The 21,632-nt window shown below is 39.4% G+C and overlaps 2 protein-coding genes across 4 annotated transcripts in view; one reads left to right on the top strand and one right to left on the bottom strand.

Moving 5' to 3' along the window:
- Positions 1–15,822, top strand: part of LOC127364158 (rho guanine nucleotide exchange factor 12) — a 34,918-nt gene extending 19,096 nt beyond the window's left edge. Inside the window, exons 7-37 of one of the 3 annotated variants that reach the window (XM_051401410.1) lie at positions 573–650; positions 793–918; positions 1,694–1,819; positions 1,923–2,021; positions 2,219–2,329; positions 2,748–2,846; positions 2,965–3,007; positions 3,241–3,346; positions 3,437–3,568; positions 3,677–3,709; positions 3,996–4,110; positions 4,506–4,611; positions 4,810–5,043; positions 5,658–5,802; positions 6,454–6,623; positions 6,724–6,870; positions 7,375–7,460; positions 7,734–7,859; positions 8,509–8,623; positions 8,711–8,808; positions 8,911–8,988; positions 9,135–9,210; positions 9,632–9,799; positions 10,073–10,160; positions 10,241–10,324; positions 10,406–10,500; positions 10,992–11,282; positions 11,419–11,652; positions 11,903–12,105; positions 13,260–13,332; positions 13,438–15,822. In XM_051401410.1, coding sequence (XP_051257370.1) covers positions 573–650; positions 793–918; positions 1,694–1,819; positions 1,923–2,021; positions 2,219–2,329; positions 2,748–2,846; positions 2,965–3,007; positions 3,241–3,346; positions 3,437–3,568; positions 3,677–3,709; positions 3,996–4,110; positions 4,506–4,611; positions 4,810–5,043; positions 5,658–5,802; positions 6,454–6,623; positions 6,724–6,870; positions 7,375–7,460; positions 7,734–7,859; positions 8,509–8,623; positions 8,711–8,808; positions 8,911–8,988; positions 9,135–9,210; positions 9,632–9,799; positions 10,073–10,160; positions 10,241–10,324; positions 10,406–10,500; positions 10,992–11,282; positions 11,419–11,652; positions 11,903–12,105; positions 13,260–13,332; positions 13,438–13,451 — 3,699 coding nt within the window. In that variant the 3' untranslated portion in view covers positions 13,452–15,822. Of the gene's footprint in view, positions 1–572; positions 651–792; positions 919–1,693; positions 1,820–1,922; positions 2,022–2,218; positions 2,330–2,747; positions 2,847–2,964; positions 3,008–3,240; positions 3,347–3,436; positions 3,569–3,676; positions 3,710–3,995; positions 4,111–4,505; positions 4,612–4,809; positions 5,044–5,657; positions 5,803–6,453; positions 6,624–6,723; positions 6,871–7,374; positions 7,461–7,733; positions 7,860–8,508; positions 8,624–8,707; positions 8,809–8,910; positions 8,989–9,134; positions 9,211–9,631; positions 9,800–10,072; positions 10,161–10,240; positions 10,325–10,405; positions 10,501–10,991; positions 11,283–11,418; positions 11,653–11,902; positions 12,106–13,259; positions 13,333–13,437 lie in introns of all 3 variants that reach the window. The other 2 variants (XM_051401409.1, XM_051401408.1) reach the window with 2 other exon arrangements.
- A 1,470-nt stretch (positions 15,823–17,292) lies between these two features.
- On the bottom strand, positions 17,293–20,937 carry LOC127364159 (TLC domain-containing protein 5-like). Its single transcript, XM_051401411.1, has 3 exons — positions 20,722–20,937; positions 19,563–19,758; positions 17,293–18,377 (listed from the first exon to the last, which is right to left on the bottom strand). The coding sequence occupies exons 2-3, from the start codon at positions 19,750–19,752 to the stop codon at positions 17,851–17,853; spliced, it is 717 nt and encodes a 238-aa protein (XP_051257371.1). The 5' UTR covers positions 19,753–19,758; positions 20,722–20,937; the 3' UTR covers positions 17,293–17,850.
- Positions 20,938–21,632: the final 695 nt, after the last annotated feature.

Genomic DNA, 21,632 nt, shown 5'->3' with positions numbered 1-21,632 from the left:
GAGTCTGCTGGATCTGAATCATCTGCAGTGCTCCGAAATGATGTTATTTTTAACTGTGATAAGGTTCATGATATGCGCGGCTTATCTGGCTGGTACAACCCACACAGCTCATTATTTTTAATTAGCTCCATGGTCTCAGTCCATTACTGCCTGCTTTTACCAAAACTGCTGCGCTGTGTCAATGATTTGTCCTCTTTGTGACACTGAACATGTCAAACTAGAGACTGCGGTTTCATAAAATCTGGTGTCTGTGTAAATATTTTGGTAGATTTTTCAAATTTCTTTGCGCCGTGACTATGCCATTTTTCTTCCTCATTCACTTCTAAAATGTGGATTTAGAGACATGCAGAATCTATCATATAACATTGTTCTAATCATATACTCCATTACTCTGAAATCATCGCCGTTCCCCTTTTTGTTCCACTTTCAGTCTGATTAGTATCACTTCTCTCTTACACTATGTAGACCTAAAGCTCCTCACACTCACAGTTTTATGTTACAGGAATAATTTTGTAATGATGTGTTTTTCTGACTATTTTGCCTCAGTGTTTCCTCTTTTTCTCATCTTTTAGGCTGAGAACAAAACCATGCACAGTCAGAAGGCAGACAATCTGCACAAGATGCTAACCAGGGAGCAACAAGACCTACAGGTGAGTTTTTGAGGTATAAATTAAGCTTCAGCTCACCTGTCACTTCACACACACTTCACATTAACACAGGTCACTGCAGGCTCTTTAGTCCACTGGACCTTTGTTAATTCTAACTGATAAGAGGGTAAACTAATTCTTTCAGGTTGGAGCCACAGGGTCCAGGAGTAGTGACGCTGACGAGGGCAACAGTGGGGCTCCTCTGAGGGAACAGACCCCGTCCGCCCGGGGTGACAGCGGTAACGACGGGCCCTCGACCAACAATAACTCTGTGGGTATAATGTCATTTTACAGCAGTTAGTATGGTTAACCACATTACCCAGAAGCACTCTGTACTTACTTTTCAAGTGTATTTTTGTAGTGTTTGTTTTTCCAGCACTCATGATTTGTACTCATGTTCATTCCGTACATTTTTCTACACTTACTTATAGATACTGAAACAATTTTTTGATTAACTTATTAGTTGATAAACGTATTTTCTCTGTTTTATATCACTGTTAATTTAATATCTTTTGGGTTTTGGGCTGTTGGTCAGACAGAACAAACAATTTGAAGATGTGTCATTGGGCTATGGGAACTTGCAGTGGGAGGATTTCACTATTTTCTGACACTTTACAATCAATTAATCAAAAAATAATGAAGAAATTACTCTATAATTTATAAGCAGATGGCCTAGGTTTCGAAAATTCTCAGCTTCAATGTCAACATTATTCTTTTACTATTTTGGGACAGTGTGTTTTATCTAAAACAACAAAAAACTAATTTACCATGGATTACGTGCTGCTGTTGACCAGGGGACAGAGTAACCACGATCTGATGTTAAATACAACAGGAAGCCGCTCTGGGAATACTGCTTACCCAGACTCCTTTGTAATAACAATCGTTTTTTTATCACAACTTCTATAAATAGGTACGAAATGGTCGTACTTTCCAATCTCTGGGGATTTCCCAGTATTCAGCCCTAGACTAAACAATCAATTTGGCTTAAGTGTTGTGTTGTTCTGCGTGTGTATTAATCTGTTCGTGGTTCTGTCTGTGTGTATTAGATGCACAGCAGCCCCCTCCCAGAGAGTCCTGGCAAAAGAGAGACGCCCTGTCAGAGCCCGGACGTCAGCCGCAAAGACGGCATCAACTTCTGCTCGTCGCCCGACGCTGAGGACCCCCCTGACACAGTAATATACGCTCTCTCAGAAGTTTCATGTTTTTATTCCTTTTGGTTTTGTAAAATCTTTACCATCAAGCTAAAGTAAACATTTCCGTGGATGTATCACTCAGGACTGCAGTGCTCAGTGCATTGTTGGTAGCTCTCCCTACCTCCTCCACCCCCAGATCATCGGAGCAGAAGATGAATACTTTGGCTCTCAGCAAGAGCAGGTATCTAAAGAAGAGTTTCTAAGCAACTGATAGACTAATCTGACTTTTATGAACATTTAAATATAAAAAAAAGGAAACAGTAAGGTGTAGGAAGGCATTTTGATTTATTATTTTCATAAAAATACCTAAAAACAGCACGGATTTGTTATTTGTCTCCTTTCCAAAAAGTGTAATAAATGAATCTCTCTCTCTGTCAGATTAATGGAGAGTGCAGCTCTTTCCAGAATATAGACTTGCTGAAATCTCGGCCAGCTCACCTCGCAGTCTTTCTTCATCACGTTGTCTCACAGTTTGACCCTGCACCTTTGGTATATATCCAAACACACACACACACACACACACACACACACACACACACACACACACACACACACACACACACACACACACACACACACACACACACACTACTGCTATTCATTTGATCAGCATTCTTTGGGTTGATACCAATATGAAAAACGCAAATATGATCTACTTCTTCTGACCTTTCAAAGAGGAAAAAAAGATATGAGTAAGAGTAAATAGTATTTTAATAGAAATTAAAGTTGGCCATGGATCGATCCTTGTAGAACACCATCATTGACATGGAAAAGGTTTTTGATTAGATAATGTGTATTGTTTTGAGGCAGTAAATACATAGAATAATCTTGAACTTATATACTAAATGGGATAAGAAACTGCACACTGACAGCAACATAAAGCTCTCTGTCCTCTTCCCTCTGTTAGCTCTGTTATCTCTACGCTGACATGCACAAGCAAACCAGCTCCAAAGAAAGCCGGCGCTTCTTTATTGAATTCCACTCATTCTTTATGGATCGAACAGCAGTAAGTCGTTCTCTTGCTTTTTTCTTTCACAGTCAGTTTCTTTACTCTTGGACCATATTTTTGACTAGTTTGTATATTTGTTGATTTAACTCTCAGTCTTTTTTGTTGTCTTTCCCAGAATCTTAAAGTACCCCTGCCAGACACAATAGCAGCTGAATTGGGTAAGGGGCGGAAAGGGACTAAAATACATCTCAGATTTCTTCAATGAACTGACTTAAAATACCACAGAAACATCATATTTCATAATTTAAAGCTAAATCACTATTAGACTGAGATCCATATATGTTATTGTCCCTGCTTTCGTAATTTGTTTCAGAAATGCAGTCATTCCATTTAACTTGTGATAAGATATTGACTGTGTTTGGTGTGTGTGTTTGTGTGTGTGTCTGCACAGAGAAGCGGAGGCTGGAGTTAATCCCTGAGGAGGTCTGCAAACAGTACACGCAGCTGTTACAGGACACACTTCTACCAGACCTGCACAAGAACCTGGAAGACTTCAGGTAACAGTCACACAACTGTATAATACAGTAAGAAAGTAATATCTCTATATGTTGCCCTGTGAATGAGTCTTTGTGTTTCTGTGCATGCAGACAGAAGCGCAGTATGGGTCTAACTCTGGCCGAAGATGAGCTGTCTAAGCTGGACTTGGAGCAAGGAAAAGAGGCCTTGGAGAAGGAATGCTCCTGTGCTGAACACATCCTCTCCAAGATAGATGATATCCTGTGAGTCCCTGAGCACAGACAAACATGAAGGCATCATACATGTGTATATTCAGTTCCTGTATTTGTGTGTGATTGTGTATGTGCTAACACATAAGTTGCCTTTTGCAGGTTGGTGTCACAGCCCACAGAAGAGGAGAAGTGGTAAGGCCCCATAGCCAATGTGATATCGGTTTCACTTTCCGTTCATGTGTTTAACTGTTTAACCATTAACATGCAGTATAAAGGGTCTTCTTCATGCTTAAAGTTTGGTTGGTAAAGAATAATAATACTGTATTCTACTATTACTATCATTACTATTAGCTGTAGTAGTATTATGACTATAAATACATTATTGTATAATAAAGAAATGTGTAGTTGAGACCTACAGATTTATAAATATTGCACATACAGTAAATAACAACTGACTGTGTGTCTTGTCATGTTGCAGCCAAACAATGCAGTATGTGATTCTCACCTATATGAAGCACCTTGGGGTGAAAGTGAAGGAGCCTCGCAGCCTCGAACATAAACGGGCACGCATCAACTTCCTACCCAAGATTAAGGTCAGATCCCTTGTTCAGGAACCTATGACGTTATATACAGTTGTGCTCATAAGTTTACATACCCTGGCAGAATTTATGATTTATGATGATGTAAACTTTTGATCAGGGTCATTTGGGTAGTTTCTGTTGTCATTATGATTTAAAAAGACTAAACACAGTGTTTTGACAATAAATGGCTTCACCCAACCACTAACCATGACTGAAAGAAAAGTTTTTCTCTTATCATTCATATTCTCTGAAAAATTGCCAAAAAATCACAACTGCATATATATATAAAATGCGCAATTCAGTTACAGTTTGCTTAAAATCATTTCGTAAAATAATTACATTATTATCATGAAGTCAATTTCAAGTAAATATTTCAAATGCAAATATGTTGTTACCTTGACAAGCAGAAGACTATCAAGTCTGAGAAGGACGGTGAGGAGAAGGTGAAAAAGCCTCGGTTTCCCAACATCCTCGGCCCCCCTCGGCGTATCAGCAGAGTGGACTCCACCTCAGGTGAGGAGAAAATGCAACCAAACCCTTAAAAGTATTGTTTTAAAACACCACAGTTCCCACTACCTTGATTGCAGAGTGAGGCAACTGGTAAATTTTTTTAATAAAAGACCGTAAAATCAAAACAAAAATGCTATAAAATGAATTCTGTGCTGCATTTTTATGCATTTTCTACCCCTGTACATGTGTGTTTGTGTGCAGTCGGTAAGGCTGTGGAGATGAACAAGCAGCGGTCACCAAAGCAGCTCTCTCAGCCGGCCTTCGGCATACCTGAGCAGTCGGACTCATCTGCAGCGAATTCTGGACGGATCCGTGGAAATCAGTCCAGTGAGGGATCGGACACCAGCAGCCAATTTTTGCCTTCCACCACCTCCCCTACGCACAGCTCGCCCACCGGTCAGACTTCAGATACAAGTGGACAAGACTCAGACTCCAGTAAGATATACCTGTTTCTCTTCCTCACCTCATTTGACACCTCACTAAGCACTAAACCAAACCAAACAATTATTGGGAATATGACAGTAGTATCGTTGATCAGTGACTCTTTTGACTGAGCAGTTCAGTCAAGAGTGATTTTCTCCTCTCAGATTGTTCCATTAAATCAGTTTTAGAGGCCTGGAGAGAACAGTTTTAATATATTTTCTTAAGAAAGGAGCAACAATTAGAGAAAAGGTTGACAAAAAAACAGGTTGTGAATCACTGCCCTAGATAATACCACTATTAAGGAGGAGTATTAAATACAATAGGGTGTTAGCCACTATTACAACTTTTTTTCTTGAAATTGTACATTGTTCTTAAAATATTATAACCTTTTTTTGCTCAAAATATTTCAGCTTTTCACTGCAAAGAAATAAAAGTCAAAGGACAGTTTTTAATGAAAGACATTCCGGTACAAACTACTATAATTAAATCCTTTGCATTTTCTTTTAACCACGAACCAAAGACAAAAATTAAAATGTGAATATTTGAATGGGGTCTGAAATAACACAAATTATACCAGCTTTTCTATATTTCCTCAGTATTTTACTGCTCTTCTCTTCACTCTACAGATGTGTCTCCATTCTGCATCCAGCCCAGGCTGAGCGAGGGTCTGCAGTCTGGTGACCACCAGGAAGGCGTCTCCAGTCCGACTCAGTTTGACTTCAGCCCCTCCAACTTGGAGCAGTCACCGGAGGAAGACCAGGACACGTTCAGGTATTTACAGGGTTTTGGATTTTCTGGTAACAGTCTATATCCAAAGGGGACGCAAGAGAGAAGTTCGGGGTGCTGAGAGAAGTTAATAATGTCTTAAAGTACAGACAGAAGCCTACAACCCTACTTAAAAACCTTCATACTCAGCATACCTTCTTACTAAAGCAACAATAACCATTTTTATAGAAAAAAAAAAACAATAACTGTCACTTTGCTAAAGGAAATACTAACCAAAATATAATATACTGCAGACAAATACCCCAGTATATAATAGAAATAAAATACAGGTCATTTCCCCCTGTATGTTAGCTCTAATAACAACGTGGAGAGCACAAGAGAGGACATTAATGTAGGGCTGCAACTAACAATTATGTTCATTATTGATGACTGTGCTGCTTGTTTTTGATCCTTTTAGTGTATGAAATGTCAGAAAAATGCCCATCAGCCCGAGAATGTGTCTTTAAATTGCCTGGTTTGTCCGATCAACAACCAAAAACCCATAGATATTCAAATTTTTGTCACATGATAAAAATAAAAAGCTCCAAACATTTAAGAAACACACATTTTTTGGGGCATTTTTGCTTGAAAAAAGACTTAGCATGACGCATTATCCATCTCTATTAAGCCTCTCTCCCTCTTGTCTTTGTCCGGCAGCAGGATGGAGGTGCAGTGTGGGGTGTGTTCAGCTGACGTCCAGAGTGAAGACGATCAGGGAGGTGAGATAGAGTATGAAGAGGACCCTCTGAACTGGCAGAGTCTGGTCAGCCGAGGCGTTTTGGCCAGCTTAACGCCACAGGAGATCAAACGGCAGGAAGTCATCAATGGTGAGCCACCAACAGCTCACAGATTTCTGAGCGTGACATTAAAAAGATAAAATATAAATACAGTATGTCCTCTCATATGTCTGCGTCTGTCCACCTCCAGAGCTGTTCTACACTGAGCGCGCCCACTTGCGGACTCTGAAGGTGCTGGACGTTGTTTTCTACCAGAGGTTGAGCAGAGACGGTATCCTCCCCCCAGAAGACATCAAACACATCTTTATTAACCTGGAGGAAATCATTCAGCTGCATGGTAACACTACACACCCCTAACCTGCATGACACAAAGGGAGCATAAATCATGGAATAAGTGTGTTAATTGTTGCTGCATGTTATTCTCCTTTCCTGACTTTTTCCTTTAAATAGAATATGTGTGTGTGTGTTTATATATATTTATTTGAATAAATGGCCACATAAACCAGGATTAGGCTCAATTTACAAATGTATAGCTTCTATTATTGTACTGTTTCTTTGGAAAACACTGAGACAAAAACCTGTCACATAAGAGCATCATTCCCATCATGCTCTTGGTAAGTTTATGTTATATTAATATGACATGCTGCCAAACATTATGTGGCTACTGTCATTGTGCACATACATGGCGAGACTATTTCTGTGAACAGTTTTATAGTTGCAATGATATTTTTACAATTGTTATTCAAGCATATATTTCAAATATGTCTGTATTGTCAGTAACAACAGGCATGAGATGCTGAATGTTTGCATATCAGAATTTTCTTCTGACTCTGCTCCACAGTTTATGTAACAGAGCAGATGACAGCGATTGGGAAGAGGAGTGAGACATCGGTCATCGGTCCGATCGCAGATGATCTCCTGGCGTGGGTAAGACAAGTTTCAGTTTATGCAGGAGGCAGACGTATCTAGCCAACAAGTTGTATCAATAAGAACTTATTAAGGACTTTATTATGAAGGATTTTTTTCTTACTTATTGATGCTGAACCTAAAGGTTGCACTTGGATTGAAATGTCCATCCAATACAAGATTTACACTGCACGTGTGATGGGATGTAACAATTGATACTGTATGCATTTCAGTTGCTCTGGGTAAAAACAGTAAATACATTAAGTGTATTCTATGTTTGTGTGTTGATTCCAGTTCAGCGGGGAGGAAGAGGAGAAGATAAAGAGAGCAGTGGGAACTTTCTGTAGTAACCAGCCGTCTGCACTGGAGCTCATCAAGAGCCGGAAGAAGAAAGACCAGAGGTTCAATTTATTCATGCAGGTCAGCACAGTATTAATGAAGAGGAAGAGGTTTGTTCATTATGAGAGTGGAAGTGAATTGTGTAGCAAGACAGCAAGTTCAATCTTGACTCTTGGAAGTAGTATTTTGACAAAATAAACTTGGAGTCAACTTACAAGGTCTCTATCTACAGATGAAGCTTGCAAGTGGACCCTGAGTGAGAATTGTGTAATGTTGAATTTTTTAAATAAAATTTTAATACATAAACAGCAGATATAAAATAACTAATATTGTCACTGAATTCAAGTTTTGAATTAAAAAAGTATTCTAGTGCTTTTTATGTTAATGTTAATATTAGTATTGGTTTCCAGTCAACAGAAATCTTATTATAATTGCGTTGCATCACTTGTGGTCAACAGATGGGGAACTTCTATATGCTCATTTTGACTGTATGTAAGGTTCACCAGTCGTGTTTTTACTGATTTCCAACCACAGCAGTGTTTTTTTTTTAAAAAGTTAAGGAGATTTTCACTTTTATCTGATCGTACACACAAAACCTTCCTGCTGCAAGAAGACACAAAGCTCAGCAGGTTATAAAAACATAGTTAAACTGTATTTTTCAATACAAGTTGTAATTATATGTTAGATCTGTTTATTGTATGATATGTTAATCCCTATTGTCCGTCTTCAGAAAGCTGAGAGCAACCGTCTGTGTCGCAGGCTGCAGCTTAAAGACATCATTCCTGTAGAAATGCAGAGAGTCACCAAGTATCCACTCCTACTGGACAAGATTGCCAAGTACACAGGTATATTGGTAATAGATTGGATGATGAATGAGTTTTGGTTGTACATCAAGCAGCTGTTGGTTATGTTTCTTTATCTCCCCGCAGAAGATGGCGATGAGAGGGAGAAGGTGAAGAAAGCTGGAGAATGTTGCAAAAAGATCCTCAACCACGTCAACCAGGCTGTCAAAGAGGCTGAAAACAAACAGGTACAAAAAGTGATATTTAAGATTGCACTGGAGGTTTGGGTGTTTTCAGTAAATTCCCAGAGACTGAAAACCATTTAATGATTTGTGTTTTTTTCTCAACAGAGGTTACAGGATTATCAGAGGAGGTTAGACCTCTCATCGCTCAAACCTAGTGAAAACCCAATGATCCTGGAGCTGAAGGTGAGAAACCTTTTTATTGAGCTCGACATGAAGTCTCAGTGCAGCAGATTAAACAAACATTACTGCCCCTTCGATTGTCTTTGTATCATTTTCAGCTTATTAATGAAACAGTTTGTTGTTGTTTTTTATTGATTCTTGTCCTGCAGAATCTGGACCTGACCAAGAGGAAGATGGTGCACGAGGGACCTCTCTCCTGGAAAGTCAATAAAGACAAGACAATTGGTACACACGCACACACGCACACACACACACACACACACACAGACACACACCAGTATATGAGAATAACAAAACAAAACTTATGAATAAAGAGGAGGACGTGTAGATTTAAAAAAGTCCACTGTTGCATAAATAATTAGAGCAGGATGTTCATTTTGTTCACTTTTAGAAAGTTTGTGACTTAAATAATGGAAATCATTACAGTATTTACAGCCTTACCCTCCTATATATACACACTAGGGGTGCCCCCAAGATTTTAGTTGACTAGTGGTCATTAGTTAAAGCCATTAGTTGTTGCATGTTTATGATATTTATTATCCCAACTAATGGAAAGTGGGTTGACTACGACTCTTCTCATCGACTAACGGTTTCAGCCCTAATACACACACACATCCAGTGTTATATAACCAGTGTCTTCTTTCAGAGCTGTACACGATCCTCCTGGAGGATATCCTGGTTTTACTGCAGAAACAGGACGAGCGTTTGGTCCTCAAATTCCACGGCAAGAATCCTGCCAGCGCCGCCGACACCAAACACATCTTCAGCCCCATCATCAAACTCAACACCGTGTTGGTTCGCCCAGTGGCGACTGGTAAGAACTACACTCTCTCTCTGTTTGTGGTTTTGTATTTTGCATTTATTGTCATGTGTTTATCATGTTGATATGAGCACTTAGCACCACTGTACAGCCTCACAGAACTACTAGTGTCACTCTTAGCCTGGTGCTGTCTTATTGTTTTGTGCATATGTCAGTGTCTGTATTATGTTCATTAATTCCTGCTGTGCACAGTGTATTTTAAGTATTATATATGTATATTTAAGTATCATGTACTGCATCTAATAGTTTCATGCATGTCCTCATCAGACAACAAGTCTTTCTTCGTGCTGTCCATGTCTGAAAACGGGGCTCAGATCTACGAGCTGATGGCGCAGACGGTGTTCGATCAAAGAGCGTAAGTCTCGCACCACAAACTCGGCTGCATATAGTCTGCCTCCTCCGTCTCACCCTGCTGTCTCACCTCTGTTCATCCAGGTGGCAGTGTCTGATCACACAATGTGCTGAAGCCATGAAGGCCAAACCCCACAGCAACAGAGACACACCTTCGGCTCAGTCTGAGTGAGTCCACTAACACTTAATCACTGATATTGATTCTTTTATTTTTTTATTATTGTTTCTAATCTGAGGAGTGTGTTTCAGTGCTGAGCGGGATGCGATTGAAATCATCAAACATGGGATGCCCAAGGCGAGCAAAGATCCTAACAGCACATCGAGCGGAAGCATCAGTTCTTCAGGTTGGTGGTGAAACATTTAGTTTATTAGTCATTTAGTCAGAAATGTAATAAGTTGAAAACAATTTTGACCATCGGTTAGGTAATTTATCAAGCAACAATGCCATCATTCATTGGCACTGATTTTCTTCTTGTCTCTGTTTTATATCGTTCTAATCTGAATATCTTTGGGTTTTGGACTGTTGGTCAGACAGAAAAGGAAATTTTAAGACCTTAAACACAAACAAACAAAGTGTATGTCTTTCTATCTGCTTTACAAATACTGAATTAATAGAAAAATCTAATGAAAAATGACTGAATTGTTAGATTAGAGTAACTCAATACGTCCATTGGATCAGAGTTTGGTGTTCATCCAGAGAAAAACAAACTGTATCTCTATTGAATTTGAAGGTGACATACATAAAGCTTGTATTGCATTTAACATGTTACATAACATTAAAAACTACACTTTAAATTTGATATTCTAATGTACATAATCCTCATTTGACTCCCAGATAAAGACGCCGCCTCTTCTCCCGACATTCAAGCTCCACCGAGTATGAACCCGTTCGATGGCATGAAATCAGAAGACGAGGAAGAGGAGATGGCCGTAGCGGACAGGCAGGAGGATGAGGAGGAGGATGAAGAGGTGGATGAAGCAGAACTAGAGGCTTTCCTGGACGGGCAGCTGGCAGACACACTGCCCTTCCTGCAGCAAGGGTCACGTCAGGGCATCGCCATTGAAAACCAGGAGCACAACGCGTTCGGCTTACCCTCCTCCAAAGGGGAAGAGGCTCTCAGGACATGTAAGTTCCATGTTAAAGGGGCAGTTCACCCAAATTACATACACATATTTTCTTACCTCTAGTGGTATAAAGCCATGCAAGTTTTTTAGATATCTATTCTTGGCATCAGAAAATAACAAATTTTTCTCGCTCCTAGTGGCGATGCTGAAGCAGTCTCTTTTCAACCACATGATGAGCAGAGAGGCAGAGGAGGAGACAGAGAACAAGCAGAGTGGGGCCCCTGGGTGTCAGCTGAATGCCTCTCTGCCTGGGAGCCCTGAGGGGCCCTCTGCTGCGTGTGATGAGGGCAGAGCGTCTGCAAACTCACAGAAAGACAGCCATCAGCTCCCGTCAGGACCCTCAGGACTGTCAGAGACAGCTGAACGCAACGGTGAGGGCATCGCTTTCTGTTGGATCTTTGCTATTGACAGATTAAAGGAATAGTCCCACATTTTGGGCCCAGCCCATTGAGCTGCCCCCTGCTGGCCATTAGAAAGAATGCAGATTTATGACACTTTACAGACAGTGGCTGTTGTCAATGGCTTAATATTTAACAGACAAATTTGAGAGAGTTCAGTATCAGTATAAATCTATGCCTATTTTATCTATCCTTTATGAGTTTGCTCCTCCTCTCCATCCAGGTGGTTTTGTGGTTCTGGATTTTGTTGGGGGCTCCGAGGAGAGCAGCACCGATGATGATGGGGGAGTAGGAGGTGATGTGGGTATCGACATGAGGAAACTGCTGTCCTCCTCCTCACAGACAGGGGGCAGCGGAGGCCCAAACCTCAGCAGGCAGCTTATGACTCACCTGCGCCTCCTGCAGGCCGACCTGCAGTATCTGAAGGTAACTGCACATGTAACTGACAGCCTGTCTTTGTGAGCTGCTTTTACACACACACACACACACACACACACACACACACACACACACTCACACACACTCACACACACTCACAGAAGTAGCCAGAAGTAGTCGACCTCGACCTTGTGTAATAAACTAACTAATAATAAAGAATAACGGTCGTCTTCAGATACAGAGATGGTCTGATTTATGTTCAGAGCGTGACGAGTATATTTCTGCTCAAAAAGGCACAAAATTATTGTTTTTTTACTGGGTTTGCTGGTTGAATGCTGGGATAGAGATTCCATTCCCAGGAATTCTCGTCATAATCCGGTTGTGTTTCCTCCTGGGATTTTTACCGTATGTGTGAGGTGCCTTCTCGAAACCTCACGAACGCTACTGTCATAGCTAAATTGGTGTTATTATAGTACTATAACTGTTATGTGCTATAGTACTACTACTGTGCGGTAACTGTGAACTGTAGTTAGGACATAGATGCCCATATTACCACTCAGATGTAAAACTGGTGAGGATATGCTGGAAAAAAAGGGACTAAATGATTCTGTATTACGTTTTTTTCTCTCCTAACAGATATTTAAAGAGACAGTTCACCCTAAAATGAAAAAAGAATCACCCTTTCCTCTTACCTGTAGCGCTGTTTATCCATCTAAATTATTTCAGTGTGAGTTGCTGAGTTTTGGAACATCGGCCGTAGAGATGTCTGCCTTCTCTTGAATATTATGGAACCAGATGGCACTCGACTTCTGGTGCTCAAAATACCAGAAAAACACTAATTTAAACATTTAAAACTCAAAAGCAAATGTCTTTTTCCAAAAATCATGACCTAGTTAGAGACAGCCAACGTTCAGCTGCGCCTGCCAGGTGTAGTTTGGTAGACAGAAAATAGTTCCTACATAAAAGTGCTCACAACAAGTCAGGATTCAACTCACACCAAAACAATCTAGGTAGACAAATAGCACTACAGGTAAGAGGAAAAAGTGTATTTTTGAGATGAACTGTCCCTTTAAGGAAAATAACATAACCCCAGGAGGTGTGTGAAGTGTCTCCATATAAATCTACATCAAGAGAACATTTTCTCATATTGATTCCTTCACTGTGCAACACATTGTGTTTGCAATGTTTTGTTGTGCTTTCAGGAGGTGGAGATAAAGTACAACGAGCTGCGACAAACACACAGCGACCCGGCTACTGACTCAGACGACAACAATGGTTTGTTTCACTTCAGTCACTCGGAACAATCGACTGATGTTCATCCACATCCATCTTTTGTACATTTACAGTAAATCAATAAACACTCTGTTTGATATTTTTCAGATGGGATTCAGTGACGAAAGTCTTCCCGCTCTCTCCTTCGTATGAGCCAGGTTTCATTTTACTCCATGATTACTTTCTTCTGGAGGGATCCTTGACCATTTAACACTGATGTCGCCCAATAATGGAGGCCGAATGCCTGATCTGCCACTTCAGGCATTTGTGACAATCAGTGGAAGACGTCATTATTATAGGAATGTTCCACTATAAACTCAAAATCCTTCTCAGGAGAGACACTGTGGAATCACCTGAGGACAATTCAGTTGCTTTCTGCTATAATAATAATAATCAACTGCATAAATGATCTTAAACACTGGAGATATGACATGGAACAGGGCCAATGCATGTACAGCAGAGAAGCATTAAGAGATGAAAAGAGACTTGAAGACTCTGACAGTGACCACGCTGAGGATCTGGAAGGTTCAGGACTCACTGCTGTAAGCTTGATATAAAAGTCTGCAATAAGAGATAACCTCTAACTGTACATATTCAGCCCGGCATGCCACATAGTTGAACATACTTAAAGGTAGACTTCCTTATTTTGTAAAAGTTAAATGTTAAATGCCAAAATTGTACTCTCAATACACTGATTATGTTTTTAAATTTGGCAACACACAAGAGGCTGTCTTCAAAATGATTATTTTATGTTGTATGTCTTTAGCCTAGCTTAGTGTAAAACTGGAATTGAGGGTGAACAGCCAACCAGCACCTTTAGAGTTCACTTATTAAAATGTTGTGTCTTGTTTGTTTCATCCATACACAAACAAGAAATTTAAAAATGACTTTATGGATGGAGTTTATGGTTTTTCAGGGATTTTTGAAGTGCTGGACGGATGGATAAACTGTTGTCTGTCATAAAATAGTCCCACTAAAACCACAAATTGTTTTTACATTTATGTTTCTGTACGGATTATTGTTAATTAGTGAGCTTTAAAGGTGTTTTTAGGCAGAGCCAGGCTAACAATTTCCCTCTACTTCCACTCTTTGTGCTAAGCTAGGCTAATTAAGTCCTGATAGTGACGTCTCACTCTCAGAAAGAAAGCGAATAAGCATACTGTATGTTCTCAAGATTGTAAAGTAGTATTCTTTCAAGCACATGAATAATACCATTTAAATTTGGTTATAAGAGGCTTGTGTACGTGTTCAGGTTTAATAGACTTTACATCATTTATTTGGGAACTGACCACAAATATCCAATGAAAAACAGTCCTATTTTCAAAGATAAAAACACTTCCAGTACTGTTTATTAGTGTTCTTGGTTTGAATGTCTGAGCAAATAGCTTAAAAATTAAATAATGTTCAGCAGCTGACTTTAAAGTCCCTGATTTTCAAATTTCCTATAGCACTTGAATGTAGCATAATACAGCAAAGACACTTTGATCCAAGTCTGCCTACAGTTCACCAAATTTGAGCCAAATTAATACAACAGTACAGAAGGATGATAAGAACAGAACCTGTTTCAAAGAATCTACATTGGTCAAATGGAGTTTGGCACATATGCAGTAAGGAAACAGATTTGGAAAATACTGATTGGTTTGTTGTTCCAGTGAGTGCTGATAGTGAAATCTGTAGTCCTCTGTCATCTTCCCGGTAGGTAGAACGGCAAAACAACTACAGCTGTAAAATTAATTATTGACATTGTGTGTAACTGCTGGTGTCTTTCTGATGCTGAAATGCATCTAAGAGCACAAATACTCCATCAAATAGATCGTGTGCACATGTGAATTTATTGAATTGAACTTATTTGTATTCCCGGCCCTTTTTTTCCTTACTTCCACTGGCCTCCATGATAGTGTGCACAGTGCGGTGATTGACTAATCTGAGTGCTTTTGTACATCTTTAAACACTAAAAACGAGTCTCTGTAGTCCCCCGAAATATTGTGAGGAGGTTTTCTCCAAGATCACTTCAGCCTCTGCAACAGGCTCCTCATACAGGCTACAAAGAGTCACTCGTCAAACCTCTGCACTTCACTTCAGCGGTTGGATGCAAATATTTGTTCACATTATGGCTTCGATTTTTTAACGAAATAGATAAAAACAAATTAAAAAGAAAAGCCTGAAAAGTCAGTGTAGACTAAATAGATTGTTATGGACTGTTTTCAATGTAAAGGAATATAATGTACAATTATGACTGTATTTTAAAGGTTTTGTGTGTTGTTTTGTTTTTTTACACCATGCAATCATGTAATGTTTTAACACAAACTACTTAAAAAGAGGGTAAAGTATCCATGCAGCATTAATCTGTGTCATAAATGTTCCAAATGTTATATTTTATTACGTTGTTATTAACCCTGTTAACATGTTTGCTGATGAGAGCACAAATAGCTCCTCTTAGATGAGGAGATTTTAAGATGATCTGTTGTTAAAAATTAAGGAAAGACTGAAAAAGGTGTCATTTTATTTCATTTTGGGGAGCTGGGGTTTGATGTTGGCATCTTATTTATCTTAAATTTATATCCGTCTGGAGCTGGGACATGTCCACAAGTAGTATTAAAGGAACAATCCACGCTGAAATTAGCAGTAATCCCATCCCAAAAACTATTTTTAGAAAGTAATAATAAATAATTCTAAGCATCTACATCATCGTCCCTACTGGTTTTCCATCACAAGGTCCAAACTTTGGTCGGTATGATCGATTTAATTTGATGTGGTATTAAACATGCATTTATTTTTATTTATTTATCATTTAAATCTTTAATGATTATTAATTAATAGATTTTACTTGTTTAACCTGCAGAAACAGTGCTGTAGAATCAGACGTCCTTCTAGATTGACCAACAGTCTGTTATCATTGTTTTTGTGTGTTAAAGTTTAAAGGATAAGGCTGTTATTAGTCTATATTTTTATATATTCTCATGAAAAAAACAACAACATGTTAGTATCTCTGTGGTATTCAACCCTGAGAACTTTGGTTCCTACTGAACACATAAATCTTCCAAAAACAGGTCACAAATATATAATTTCTCCTCAGTCATACTCCTCAGTTGCGCACTCACACAGTGCATTTGTCGGGGACTATTTTCAGGATTTGGATACTTACACATTTGGTGTCCTAGTGCAGTGGTTCCCAACCTGGGGATCACCAGAGCCTAATGGGGGGTAATTTGGTTTGTTATGAACGGGAGAAATTATTTCTTGTTGGAATTAAATTCAGTTGCTGCGCGTGGGTCCAATCAACTACATGCCAATTTTTTTTTGCCAATTTTGTTTAGTTGAGATGATTGACAAGATGACAGAAGAACAAACAGATGTGGCTGTGGGTTGAATGAAAGTCGAGGACCAATTAGGGAACAAACTGCCACATTTACTTAAAGTTCATTCTAAAACTTTTTTCCATAGACGCTTTATTTTGACATAAACTCACAGCTTTCATAGAACGTCAACTCACATTTCAGTTCTTAACGGATGATTCTGTCACAACTGAAAACATACAGTGAACACAAGTTTGGTGGATTGAGGTAAAGTTAAAAATATGGCTGATAGCTACAAGAAAAGATGATTTATAAATCCTATCCTATAATAGATCTGGCATGAAAACATTATGGCAGCGGCATCAATCACACAAGCATCACAATCATTGGAACAAATCAGCTAAATCAAATAACACATCTGTCATATCTCAACACTGTTTCGCTGATTACTTAAGTAGGCTTGAGGATTCATTTAAGCCACACAGACAAACAAATGAGCTTTAGCTGAACTTTAAAAAAAAAAACAGATCAGTTTACAAAGCACACTCGGTAGACCGGAGTAAAAAAGAGAAAAGCAGCTTGACACATTGCCTTGTTTCTAGATGCAAAGCATTAAAGACGCTCTATTAAGTGTTGATGCAATACATTTTGATCATGAGTTAAACCACAAAAGTTTGATGGCTGATTTGACTCGGTGCTGTAGTAGAAGAATAAGCCTTTTTTTCACAGCAGACATATATAAATGTAATAATAATAAAAATAATTGAACTAATCTGTTTTTTGGAAACTTTATGGTGTATTTCCATTTGAACTGGGAAGTCGGAATTTCCAAGTTCCCAGTTGGAAACCAGTAAGGAACTGCCAACTAAGTGAAAGTTGTTTTTTTAGCACTTCTGTCCTTTGTTTTTCCTTAAATCAGTCATACACACTGTCTGTCTGCGGACATGTTTGTATGAGCAACATGCAGCGTAATGCGTTGTAATCAACTGGTATTGCTAACAATGGTCAACGGCTGACCTGGCTCGAGCTCGGTTTTCCAGCTTGGGTGTAATGTCAATCCCAGCTCGGACTTCGTACATCCCATCATGTGCGCAATTAAAGTAAAATCTCCTGTTTCTGGTTTGTACCATAAAGCAATCCTATGTAAACAGGCTTACTTATGTAGCACAGAGGCAGGGCACAAGCTCTGTAAGCCGTTCCTGCAAGAACTGCGAGGAGTTGAACTTCAATCCAGCTTTTGTGTGTTGATTTCTTTGAGTTTGTGGTTCTCTAGCCACTTTTTATACTTAGCCCTACTTTTCTTGTAGCCAAATCTGGCAATGTCCACCATGAACACCCAGGCCAGTCCGTACATAACCACGCCGCCGACCTTCATGATCAGCGTGGTCCTGGGTGAGGTGATCTCACAGTAAAACATCACCGTGCCCACTCCCACGCGCACAGTGGCAAACAGTAAAATAAAAAGGAGGTCCACCGCGTCGCCCAGCAGGCTGTCGTACAGGCCCAGCTGGCGGAGGAACCAGCGGGTCTGCAGCAGGGGGTTGGTGATCTCGCTGCCGAAGATAACTCCACAGGTCTCGCAGCCTGACACTCCCATGAGCAGAGCCAGCAGGATGCCCATGATGCTCGCAGCGTGGTGCGCCAGCATGACAGGGCCCTCCGTTTGGTTGAATACACACCAGCACATATCAAAGAAGAAGTAGCCGAGGCAGACAGCCAGGGCGAAGGTCTGGAGCTCGGTGTTTTCTGTGCCTGGAGGATAGATAGGAACAAGAAAGAGAGTTAAAAGCAATGTAAAACTGTCTGCTTCGTGCCATAAAGCGATTTCCTGTGTAAAACAGTGTTTGTTTGTTAGGATCCCACATAGCTGTGCCCTGAAGTACAGTTAGTCTTCCTGGAGTCCACAAATCAACACATTAAAAAACATTAAATCTCACAATCAACACGAACGACAAACATAAAACATATAGAAAAAAAATTAAATGTTTACACTTTTTGCCCATATAGTCTTTCAAATATGATGCAATGTGTTTCCTTATTTCCTTTTTAAACATTGATTTATGTGTTAATTTAGTCAATACCAGCGGTAAAGAATTCCATGTTTTCATTACTCTACATGCTACTGTGCATTTAAGTAAATTTGTGTTTGCCTTAGGGAGTAAACACAGACCTTCTGTTCCCTGTCAGTGGCATATGTATGGGGCTCTAAATTGTATTTTTATTGACTACACTCATATGATGGTGTTTAAGACCGTAAAACCTTCCATGTACGGTATGTGTTCATCACTTTAATGTTGGTGGAGCTGATTTTAATTACTTTATATACTGCTGTGTAGCTGAATCTGTTGTAGTGTATCATATTTCATTTGTAGTACAGAGTAGAAAGTACAATATTTACCTCTGAAATGTAGTTGAGTAGAAGTGTAAAGTAGCATAAAATGGAAATACTCAAGTAAAGGTCAACACTGTGTTTAAGTGCAGTACTAAATGTGTTTAGTTATTAGTTTATTAAAGGTTAAATGAATTGAATCCATTCAGACTGACACAAATTGTGCATTTCACTGTTCTAAACACAGTTTATTATTTAACCAAAACATCCATTTTAAAGTTTATAGTTTGTTGCTCTTGTGTGTCCATGCTGATCATCCATGTGGATTCAGCAGTAACAGGACTTTGTTACTGAGCTTCATTAACCCTCAGTGAGGACAGCAGGACACTATTAGAACCAGTCTTTATTTATAGTCCTTTCAAAGCACTCACAGAATGATTCACAATCAGAGGAGACACAAACAGTCTCACTAATTACAGCCTGTGTCTACATTGCTGATATAGAAGCTCAACATATAAAACAATTTAGCATTTTAAGTTGCATTTATAAATTTGAGTGAAGTTACTTTGGCATTTTAACTGTTTTTGTGCATATTGTTCATCACTGACCTGCATGTGTGAAGGGCCAGGGTCCGTCTATGAAGACGACATACGCTGTGAGCAGCACTATCAGGACCCCGTGGGACAAAGTGACCAGCCGACAGTTCCACTCGGGACTCCGGTGAGCGAAGGTGCAGCAGAACAACAGGTAGAGACAGAACCAGCCAATCAGGCTGCAGATCACCTCCAGTACTGGCATGGCTGTCTGTGTGGGACGACTGGAGTGAGTTCACCATACGACTCATATCACCATTGGCTAAATAAGAACCACATACAGCTTGTTGTGTGTTCACTTCATGTCAGTTTAAATGTCATTTGTATTTGATTTGAATATATAATTTGAATTAACAAAGGGCTCACATGAGGAGGTTAAAGGTCTTTAAAAGAGGTTTATTCTTAAATTAAAATGTTTGTATGTGACATTAATGTGTTTATTAATATGAGAGTGGAGGCGGTTGTAGAAACAGATATTAGATGGCAATGTATGGTAAAACAACCATAAACCCCATGCCTAACCCTATTCATAAGAGAAGTTACACTTATTGGCAAATGTAAAACATTACAAAATGTCCTAAAACAAGAGTAGCGGTCTTTGTTTTTGATAATTAGACTAATAATGCTAAATAAAATTTGCTATAACTTTGCTCCTTTAAGTGTAGAGTATGTCAATGAAGAGAAATGTACAAATCTTTGTTAACCATTCTCAATCTTTGATATGTAAACTGTCCTTTGGTCAGGTAGAAGTACTCAGATATTTTACTTTTACTTATAAAAGTAGTAATACTGCAGTGTAGAAATACTCTATTACAAGTAAAAGTCACAAAATATACTTAAAGTACAAAATGTCCTTATTTCTGTTTACAACTACATGCTATGAGCCATTTATTAAATATTTGTGTAGTACTTTATAGGGGTTCAAATAAAATGTCCAATAAATACTAATAGGAGCCAGAATTTTACTTTGGGTAAACAACATGATATAAAAAATAACAGTGAGTGCTTTTCTGCCCATGAGTGCTGGGTGACGTTAACCCGGTGCATTAGTGCTTTAATGACCCAAATTGAGCCAGAGTTGACCCAGTGACCTTTAGTTTTTTTAGTATGTTACACTATTACAAAACACATAACTGTCATGTGCAGCACTCCACGCTCACATACCGTACGTTACCTTGAGATGCTGACTCCTCTCAGTTGTCCTCAGATTCAGGATACATGAAGAAAACAACTCCAACGGTCGAACGCGGCCTCGGCCTCCATCAGTTTATGCTCCATAAAAGGCATGAAGACTAAAGCTCAGCACATTTTAAATGGACACATGTTCACCCCGTCAAGATGACAGAAATGCCATGTGCAGGCTACTATAGACAGTTAGTGGATCCTTTATCCCTTCCCTCTGGATCTCAGACCTGATCCTCTTAAAGGATTACAGTCTTTTCTGCAGATACCTGCTTTTAGACAGGACGGCTGGCGTGATTCTGCAGCTGAAAAACTAGAGTTTGCACATATACCCCATATCCGAATGTCTTTATATTGGCTACTAATGCAAACCAGAGCTGTGTAAATCCTGCTTTTGACTTTCTGGTCTAATTCCTTTAGGTTCTCTGGATGAAATAAAAGTTTCCAGGACTTCTTTCAAGCAGGAGAACACAAATATTGAATAAAATTCTTCTAGCTATGAAGCTGAAGTTCTGATGTCCTGTTATTTGAAGGAGAAAACATATACTTTGTACTACTTATAAACTGGTAATGTATAATAACACCAGTTATAATCCAGAAGTTATTGTGAAAGAGGATGAGGAGGGTGGTCGATATCCCAGAAACAACAGCCAGAATCGCTGGCGTAGTGAGCGGGACAGAAATACAAGATCTTACGACTACTGGACACAATCTGGTGTTACCTTTTAAACGTTATTTTCCAATTTACATTCAACCAATTTGCATGTGAAAGCTTGAATTGAAACTAAAACTGCATTGTGGAGAAGATAATGTAGACGTGGAGCTCTCCGCACGGTTCAATTACGTCAAGGATTGATCCTGGATCAGTGTGCCACCCTCCACTGCAGACACAGACATGATGTC

The sequence above is a fragment of the Dicentrarchus labrax genome, unplaced genomic scaffold, assembly GCF_905237075.1.
Source record: "Dicentrarchus labrax unplaced genomic scaffold, dlabrax2021, whole genome shotgun sequence".
NCBI classification, from domain to species: Eukaryota; Metazoa; Chordata; class Actinopteri; family Moronidae; genus Dicentrarchus; species Dicentrarchus labrax.
Note: the sequence above shows the minus strand (reverse complement) of the source record. Positions and strands in the feature narration are given on the sequence as shown.